Below are 10,186 nucleotides of genomic sequence, written 5' to 3' on the forward strand. Positions count from 1 at the left end.
AAATTTCCCCCACCCCCCTAAACCGCTCCAACCCCCCCGAATTGTCCCCCATGGCATGATCAGAGCCATGGAGTGGGAAACAAAACAGGGTTAGAAACAGAAACCAGGGATTTGAACTTGGATAAAGATTGTGCTCTGATCAGCCAAAGGGTTTGGTTTCTCAGCTGGTTTTGTTTTCAGGATCACAGGTTTTTTTCGGGATCGCAGTTTTATTTCAGGATCACAGTTTTATTTCTGGATCACAGTTTTATTTCAGGATCACAGTTATTTTGGGGTGTGGGATGTGGGGGAACCTCGGGGACCGACAGGGAGTGACCCCCTGGACCCACCCACCAGAAATCAGCTCAGGAGCCTCGGACAGGGGGGCAGTGAGAGACTGGGGGCGGAGAATCAGGGAATCGTGGAATCAGGGAATCACGGAATCATGGAATAATGGAATCACAGAATCATGGAATCATGGAATCAGGGGATCAGGGAATCACAGAATCATGGAATCATGGAATAATGAAATCACAGAATCATGGAATCATGGAATCAGGGGATCAGGGAATCACAGAATCATGGAATCAGGGAATTGTGGAATCAGGGAATCACAGAATCATGGAATCACGGAATCATGGATTCATGGAATCATGGAGTCATGGAATAATGAAATCACAGAATCATGGAATCATGGGATCAGGGAATCACAGAATCATGGAATCAGAGAATTGTGGAATCAGGGAATCAGGGAATCATGGAGTCATAGAATAATGGAATCAGAATCATGGAATCAGGGGATCAGGGGATCAGGGAATCACAGAATCATGGAATCACAGAATCATGGAATCAGGGGATCAGGGAATCACTGAATCAGGGAATCGTGGAATCACAGAATCATGGAATCATGGAATTGTGGAATCAGGGGATCACAGAATCGTGGAATCATGGAATCATAGAATGTGGGGTGTGGATCAGACACGGATCAGACAGGGATGTGGGTGTGGGTCAGACAGGGATGTGGGTGTGGGTCAGACACGGGTGTGGGTGTGGGTCAGACAGGGATGTGGGTGTGGATCAGACAGGGATGTGGGTGTGATTTCCCCACAGGCACTGACAGACCGAGCCGTGTCCCCACCCACCCGAAATGAGCTCAGGTGCCTCAGAACTGCGATCAACGAGAGCTTGTCCCGTTAAGAAATGAATCCAATCAAAGGTCGCTCAAACGAACGGGAAATTCCCGTTGGTTTTAACCTGTGAGGAGCACACGGGAACAAAGAGGAAAAGTGTAATAAACACTGGTTGTAATCAATGCTGGTTGTAATTTGTGTCCAATGGGTGAAGGGAACCCAGAAGGGAAGAAAAACAAATGGGTTGTAAAACTTCACTGCACCCCCATAAAGACATTAAACAGATCCCCATCCTCCCTGTCCTTCCAAAACAAGAATTATGTCCAACCCAGGTCAGGTCAAACAGCACCATGGTCCCCTTTTTTTTTTAATTTATGACTTAATTTATATAAATTATATATATTTTTAATTTATAACTTGAGGTCGAGGTAACCAATTAGTCCAAGCTGTGAAAATAAATGTGTGGTGAATACCTGGAACAGCTGTAAATGTGTATGCACGTGATATAATTAATATGTATGGGATGTTCTGAAATAAAACTCGAACTTGCACCCCAAATTGGGGATATTTAGAGGCCGTTTCTCACAAATTTGGGGTATTTAGGGGCTGTTTCTCACAAATTTTGGATATTTAGGGGCTGTTTCTTGTAAATTGGGGATATTTAGGGGCTGTTTCTTGTAAATTGGGGATATTTAGGGGCTGTTTCTTGTAAATTTGGGATATTTAGGGGCTGTCTCTCACAAATTTGGGGTACTTAGAGGCTGTTTCTCCCCAAAGGGAGGCTGGATGACGATCCCGCTCCAGGATGAGCTCCGGGGGGATTTTTTTGACCCCAAAATCACCTCCTCAGCGGGGGCCGCGCGCGAAGGGGACGCTTTCTGGGCCTCTCCGGCCGCCGTAGAGAAAAGGGCGGGCCCGCCGTGGGCGCCGCCATCTTGCCCCGGTAGGCCTGGCGCATGCGCGGGGGGAACGGGAGGGGTCGGGGGGGTTTTTCTCCCTCCTTTGGGAGGGGAAAGAACCGGGGGGGCCCGACCGGGACAGGATGGGGAGGGGGGGTCAAATAGAGCCGTTTCCGGCGGGTTTAGGGCTGTTTTGGGGCAGCTCCGGCTCGTTTCAGGGTTGGGGGAAGGGCTGGAAAAGGGAAGGGGGGGGGGTCTCTCCATCGCTACGAGCGCCCCCTGGCGGGCTGGAGGTGTCGCGCATGCGCAGCGCGCTGTCCGACCCCAGAGACCCCCCCACCTCGGCCCTCCCCAAATCCCCCCAGACCTCGGCCATCCCCCCTAGACCCCCCATGCCCCCTCCATAGCCCCCAGACCTCCACAGCCCCCCTTAGACACCTCCCTGTGACCCCTCCCCATGGCCCCAGCACTCTGAGGACCCCCTAACACCCCTGGGATCCCCTTGATGACTCCTCTCTAGACCACTCCCCTTCTCAGACACCCCCTCTTTGGGAGCCCACCCAGATCTCCCCATCCCCCCGAAACCCCCTCCATGACCCCCGTGACCCTCTCCATGACCGCCCCGACTCCCCCATGGCCCCTGCACCTCGAGGACCCCCAAACCCCCGATCCCCCTTGAACTCCCCTCTGACTCCCCCATGGACCCCCCCTTTCCCAGACCCTCCTCCCTCTTGGGAGCCTCCCGACCCTCCCATCCCTCCTCAACCTCCCCGTGACCCCCTTTATGACCCCCCCAGACCCCCCCACCTCGGGGACCCCCAAACTCCAAGACTCCCTGATTATACTCCAACCCCCCGGGTTTGCCTTTTGGGGGTTTAAGAGGCCAGGACCCTCTAAATGAGGGGGTCACCCTCAACCCTCCCAATCCCCCCAATTCTGGCTGTTTTTATTTCTTTCCATTTTTATTTAAAAACCCAAACGAGCCAGGCCCGGGGAGGGGGAGGGGCACAGACCGCGGGGGCTGGGGGCCCTCCCTCCCCCTCCGTGGCCAAAGGGTGGGGCTGCACCCCAACTTGGGGGAGGGGCACAGGCTGGGAAGGTTAAACATCTCCGGCAGAGCCCCCAAACCCAACCCCTCCCCATAAAAATCCCCCCAAAGAAAAGGGGGATCCCTAAAAGGGGGCTCTCAAAGAGGGGTGACTTCAAAAGAGGGGCGACTTCAAAAAGAGGGGATGGACCCTCAAAAGAGGTGACCTCTAAAGAGGGGATGGACCCATCAAAAGAGGTGCCTCTAAAAGAGGGGCGACTCCCCCAGAAGTGACTCCCTCAAAAAGAGGGGTGGGACTCCCAAAGGAGAAGTGACCTCCAAAAGAGAAGCAGGATCCCCCAAAATAGTGGGACTTCTGGAAAGGGGGACCCCCTAGAGAACTGACTCCCCGAAGGAGAGACCCCCTAAAGAGGGGTGGGACCCTCAAAGGAGGGCTGGGACCCTCTAAAGAGAGGTGAGACCCCCAAAGGAGACACTCAAAAGAGGCGTGGGACCCCCCAAGAGGGAGGGAGCCCCCAAAGATGGGACCCCAGAGAGCAGGGGAAGACACCCAGAATAGAGATGGGACCCCCAAAGAGAGGTGAGACCCCCAGAGTGGTGGACCCTGCCAAGAGAGAGGTGAGACCCCCAAATACATGTGAGACCCCCTAAGAGGGGTGGGACCCCAGAGAGATGTGAGACCCCTAAAGAGAGGTGAGACCCCCAAATAGAGGTGAAACCCCCCTTAAGAAGGGTGGGCCCCTAAAGAGAGCTGAGACCGTCTAAGCAAAGAGCGAGCCCCAAAACAGTGGTGGGACCCCCTAAATAGAGCTGAGACTCTCAAAGAGAGGTGGGAACCCCCAAAGAGAGGTGGGACCCCCAATAGAGGTGGGACCCCCAAAGAGAGGTGAGACCCCCACCCCCAAAGTCTCTGTGCAGCAGCTGGGAGGGGAGGAGCCCTCCTGGATCCTGGGGTCTCCCCTGAGTTTTGGGGGGGTCTCCCCCTGTTTTGGGGGGTGTCCCCCGGTTCAGGGGGTCCCGGGCAGGGGGGCTCAGGCCGGGAAGGGCTCCGGGGGGGGCTCCTCCTCCTGGAAGTGGCTGCGCTGGAGCAGCTTCACGTGGTACTCGTAGATCTTGAGCGCTGGGCCCAGGCGGATGGAGAGCCCCGTGAGCACATCGGCCCTCTGCATCAGCAGCAGCGACTTCCCGTCGATCTCCTGGGGACAGGGGACATTGGGGACACTGGGGACACCCCAGGGACATTGGGGACACCCCAGGGACACCCCAGGGACATTGGGGACACCCCAGGGGCACAGCAAAGGGGCCCAGGCGGATGGAGAGCCCCGTGAGCACATCGGCCCTCTGCATCAGCAGCAGCGACTTCCCGTCGATCTCCTGGGGACAGGGGACATTGGGGACACCCCAGGGGACAGGGGGGACACCCCAGGGACATTGGGGACACTGGGGACACCCCAGGGACATTGGGGACACCCCAGGGGCATTGGGGACACCCCAGGGGCACAGCAAAGGGGCCCAGGCGGATGGAGAGCCCCGTGAGCACATCGGCCCTCTGCATCAGCAGCAGCGACTTCCCGTCGATCTCCTGGGGACAGGGGACATTGGGGACACTGGGGACACCCCAGGGACATTGGGGACACCCCAGGGACACCCCAGGGGCATTGGGGACACCCCAGGGGACAGGGGGGACACCCCAGGGGCACAGCAAAGGGGCCCAGGTGGATGGAGAGCCCCGTGAGCACATCGGCCCTCTGCATCAGCAGCAGCGACTTCCCGTCGATCTCCTGGGGACAGGGGACAGGGGGGACACCCCAGGGGCATTGGGGACACTGGGGACACCCTTGGGGACATTGGGGACACCCCAGGGACACTGGGGACACCCCAGGGGAACAGCAAAGGGGGACAGAGCGGGAGGGACGCTGGGGTGGCTCGAGGGGGAGGTGTCCAGGGGGGAAATGGGGTGGGGGGACACCCTGGGGACACAGAGGGGACCCAGGGTTGGGGTCCCAGGGTCCCCACCTGCACCTGGAAGGACATTCACAGGGGACAGAGGGGACACTGGGGGTGACAGGGCACCCAGAGGGGACACAGGGGACACGGTTTGGGGGTGTCCCAGGTTTGGGGTCCCACCTGCTCCTGGAAGGCCCCCAGAGGGGACAGAGGGGGTGACAGGGCACTGGCAGGGGACAGAGGGGATACTGGGGGTGACAGGGATGGCAGGGGACAGTTTTGGGGTCCCACCTGCTCCTGGAAGGCTCTCAGAGGGGACAGTTTTGGGATCTGGGTCCCACCTGCTCCTGGGAAGCCCCCAGAGGGGACAGTGGGGACAGAGGGGACAGTTTGGGGTCCCACCTGCTCCTGGAAGGCCCCCAGAGGGGACAGTGGGGACAGAGGGGACAGTTTGGGGTCCCACCTGCTCCTGGAAGGCCCCTGCCTGCTCAGCAAACCCGGCCTCGGTGAAATACTCGACCACGTCCCGCACCGACCACTCCACGGGATCCACTGCCTTGTCCTTGCGGCCCGCCCTGTGACACACGGGGTGTCACAACACAGTGTCACACCACAGTGTCACAACACAGTGTCACAACACAGTGTCACACCACAGTGTCACACCACAGTGTCACAACACTGTCACATCACAGTGTCACACCACAGTGTCACACCACAGTGTCACACGGGGACACAGACACAGGGACACACAGGGGGTGTCACACGTGGAGTGTCACATGGGGACATGGGGACACCGGGGGGACAGGGACACACAGGGAGTGTCACATGGGGACATGGGGACACCGGGGGGACAGGGACACACAGGGAGTGTCACACAGGGACATGGGGACACCGGGGGGACACAGACACAGGGACACACACACAGTGTCACACCACAGTGTCACACGGGGACATGGGGGGGACACAGACACAGGGAGTGTCACACCACAGTGTCACACGGGGACATGGGGACAGAGACACAGGGACACACAGGGGGTGTCACACATGGAGTGTCACATGGGGACACCGGGGGGACAGGGACACACAGGGAGTGTCACACAGGGACATGGGGACACTGGGGGGGACACAGACACAGGGACATGGGGGGACAGAGACACAGTGTCACACATGGAGTGTCACATGGGGACATGGGGACACCAGGGGGGACACAGACACAGGGACACACACACAGTGTCACACATGGAGTGTCACATGGGGACATGGGGACACCGGGGGGACAGGGACACACAGGGAGTGTCACACCGGGACATGGGGACACCAGGGGGGACACAGACACAGAGACATGGGGAGTGTCACATGGGAACACCAGGGGGACATGGGGGACACAGACACAGGGACACGGGGCAGTCACACAGGGACCACAGGGGACACATAGATATGGGGACACAGGCACAGTCACACAGGGACACCATAGGGGACACCACGGGGGACAGAGACACAGGGACATTGGGAGTGTCACACGGGGACACTGGGGGACACAGACACGGGGACATGGGGACAGTTACACAGGGGCAGGGGGACAGTAACACAGGGACACCACTGGGGACACACAGACACAGGGACACCAGGGGACACTGGGGGACACCACTGGGGACATGGGGACACCCAGGGGGACATGGGGACACCAGGGGATACACAGGGGATACACCAGGGGAACATCTGGACACCAGGGGACACTGGGGGACACTTGGGGGACATGGGGACACCCAGGGGGACATGGGGACACCAGGGGATACACAGGGGACACACAGGGGGACATGGGGACACCAGGGAACACTGGGGGACACTTGGGGGACATGGGGACACCAGGAGACACTGGGGGACACTTGGGGGACAAGGGGACACCAGGAGACACTGGGGGACACCCAGGGGGCCATGGGGACACACAGGGGGCCATGGGGACACTGGGGGACACCGGGGGACACTGGGGGACATGGGGACACCCAGGGGGCCATGGGGACACACAGGGGACACCCAGGGGTCCATGGGGACACCAGGGGACAGTGCCACTCACGTGCAGCTGAAGGGCCCCCCCTCGGTGGGCTGCGGGCCCGGCCGGCCCGGGGACAGCGGCACGGACGGCTCGGCCCCCGCCAGAGCCGGGGACACTGCGGGGACACCGCGGGGACACCGCGGGGACAGCTCAGCCCCCTGACACCACACTGACCCCACAGAGCCCAAACCGAGCCCTCAGAGCCCACACTGACCCTACAGAGCCCACACTGACCCCACACTGACCCCACTGAGCCCACTGACCCCACACTGACCCCTCAGAGCCCAAACTGAGCACACTGACCCCACACTGACCCCACTGAGCCCACTGACCCCACACTGACCCCTCAGAGCCCACAGAGCCCACACTGACCCCACAGAGCCCACACTGACCCCTCAGAGCCCACACTGAGCCCACTGACCCCACACTGACCCCTCAGAGCCCACACTGACCCCTCAGAGCCCACAGAGCCCACTGACCTCACACTGAGCCCACACTGACCCCACAGAGCCCACACTGACCCCTCAGAGCCCACTGACCTCACACTGAGCCCACACTGACCCCACAGAGCCCACACTGACCCCTCAGAGCCCACTGACCTCACACTGAGCCCACACTGACCCCACAGAGCCCGAACTGAGCCCACAGAGCCCACACTGAGCCCACTGACCCCTCAGAGCCCACAGAGCCCACTGACCTCACACTGAGCCCACACTGACCCCACAGAGCCCACACTGACCCTACTGACCCCACAGAGCCCACACTGACCCCACAGAGCCCACACTGAGCCCACTGACCCCACACTGACCCCACTGACCCCACAGAGCCCACACTGACCCCACAGACACCAGAGACCAAACTGACCCCTCAGAGACCCCACAGAGACCAAATAGACCCCACAGACACCACACTGACCCCACAGAGACACCACTGACCCCATGCTGAACCCACAAAGCCCACACTGACCCCACATTGACCCCAGAGAGACCAAACTGACCCCACAGAGCCTGAAATCCCACACTGACTCCACAGAGTCTCAACTAACCCCAAAGTGACCCCACAGACCCCAAACTGACCCCACAGTGACCCCATAGAGCCTGAAATCCCACACTGACCCCACGGAGTCTCAACTGACCCCAAACTGACCCCAAAGTGACCCCACAGACCATGACCTGACCTCCCAAACCCTGAACTGCCCCCAGCCCCCCCAAACTACCCCCCAGACCCTATAACTGCCCTCAGTCCCCCAAACTGCCCCCCAGACCCTATAACTGCCCCCCAGACCCCATAACTGCCCCAGCCCCCAAACTACCCCCAGACCCTATAACTGCCCTCAGTCCCCCAAACTGCCCCCAGACCCCATAACTGCCCCAACCCCCAAACTGCCCCCAGACCCTATAACTGCCCCCAGACCCTATAACTGCCCCCACTCTCTATAACTGCCCAGTCCCCTCTAACTGCCCCCCAGACCCTATAACTGCCCTCAGCCCCTATAAATGCCCTCCAGCCCCTCCCACCATCCCCAGCCCCCTAAAACTGGCCCCCAGCCCCCAGACTGCCCCCAGGCCCCCAAACTGCACCCCAGGCCCCCTGTGACTGCCCCCAGCCCCTCCAAACTGCCCCCAAACCCTATAAATGCCCTCCAGCCCCCAAACTGCCCCTCAGCCCCCAAACTGCCCCCAGCTCCTCTATAAATGCCCCCAGCCCCCCCAAACTGTCCCCAGCTCTATAAATGCCCCCCAGCACCCCTGGAACTGCACCCCAGCCCTCCCAAACTGCCCCCAGTCCCTATAAATGCCCCTCACCCCCCCAACTTCTCCCAGCCCCTATAAATGCCCCCAGCTCCTCCAAACCGCCCCAGCCCCCAAACTGACCCCCAGCCCCCGGTACCTGCTCTGTCGGGCTGCCCGAAGAGCCCTCCTTTTGAGGGTGCCCGGTCTGTAGCGCCGCCCTCCCAGGGCGCAGGCCTTGCAGGCTGGGGGCCTCTCTGGGGCGGGGGCTGCCCAGGGGCGCAGGAGAGGCCCCCCCCGGCCCTCCCCGTTCAGCTGCCGGGGGGGCCCCCCCGGCCCCTCCTCGGAGGCCTCGGAGCCCGTCCCGTCCTCGTCCTCGTCCTCCTCATCTTCCTCCTCGTCCTCCTCCTCCTCCTCCTCCTCCCGCGCCGACGCCTCGCTGCTGCTGCACGGGGGCTGGGGGGGTGAAGGGGAGGTGTGGGACCCCCAGGGAACACACAGGGACCCCCTGACCCCCAGGGACCCCACAGGGACCCCCACGGAACACACAGGGACCCCCTGACTCACAGGGACCCCACGGACCACACTGGGACCCCCAGAGACCCCCAGGGACCCCACAGGGACCCCCACGGAACACACAGGGACCCAGGGACCCCCACGGAACACACAGGGACCCCCACGGAACACACAGGGACCCAGAGACCCCCACAGAACACACAGGGACCCCCTGACCCCCAGGGACCCCACAGGGACCCCCACGGACCCCCAGGGACTCCAGGGACCCCACAGGGACCCCCACAGAACACACAGGGAACCCCCCAAATGCTCACAGGGACCCCCACTGACCCCCCCCTAGTACCCACAGGGACTCACTGACCCTACAGTGCCCCCAGGGACCCCCATTGACCCTACAGTGCCCACAGTGCCCCCACTGACCCGCCAGTACCCACAGGGACCCACTGACCCCACAGTGCCCCCAGGGACCCCAATGACCCTCCAGTGCCCACAGGGACCCCCACTGACCCCGTAGTGCCCACAGGGCCCCCCCCAGTGCCCATAGACACCCCACTGGCCCCCAATTGCCCCCAAGCGACGCGCTCAACAGCACCCAAGTGCCCCCCACATGCCCTCAGTGCCACTCAGGGGGTCCCCAAGGCCCCCCCACAGCAGCCCCAAAGTCTCCCACGGGGGTTCCCAAAGTGTTTCAAAGACACCCCCCCAAGTCCCCCAGTGCTGCCCAAGGGTCCCCCAAAGTGCCCTCAACACCCACCCCCAGGGTGAGACCCCCTCAAGTCCTCGGGGGTCCTCCAAAGTGTCCCCAATGTCTTCAGGGAGTCCCCACATTCTCAAGACAACCCCCAAGTCCCCAGGGAGTCTCAAAAGTAGCCTCGGCAGCTGCC

General features: G+C 60.9%; 1 protein-coding gene across 1 annotated transcript; it reads right to left on the reverse strand.

Moving 5' to 3' along the window:
• Positions 1-3,989: 3,989 nt before the first annotated feature.
• On the reverse strand, positions 3,990-9,055 carry LOC126644206 (sterile alpha motif domain-containing protein 1-like; the record flags this gene model as incomplete). Its single annotated transcript, XM_050323268.1, has 4 exons — positions 3,990-4,252; positions 5,467-5,578; positions 7,078-7,171; positions 8,947-9,055. Coding segments are annotated over 4 exons (480 nt in total), but the record flags the coding sequence as incomplete, so codon positions are not given.
• Between the last annotated feature and the right edge of the window lie 1,131 nt (positions 9,056-10,186).

Source organism: Myiozetetes cayanensis, unplaced genomic scaffold, assembly GCF_022539395.1.
Source record: "Myiozetetes cayanensis isolate MyiCay16 unplaced genomic scaffold, myiCay2020 scf291, whole genome shotgun sequence".
Taxonomy (NCBI): Eukaryota; Metazoa; Chordata; class Aves; order Passeriformes; family Tyrannidae; genus Myiozetetes; species Myiozetetes cayanensis.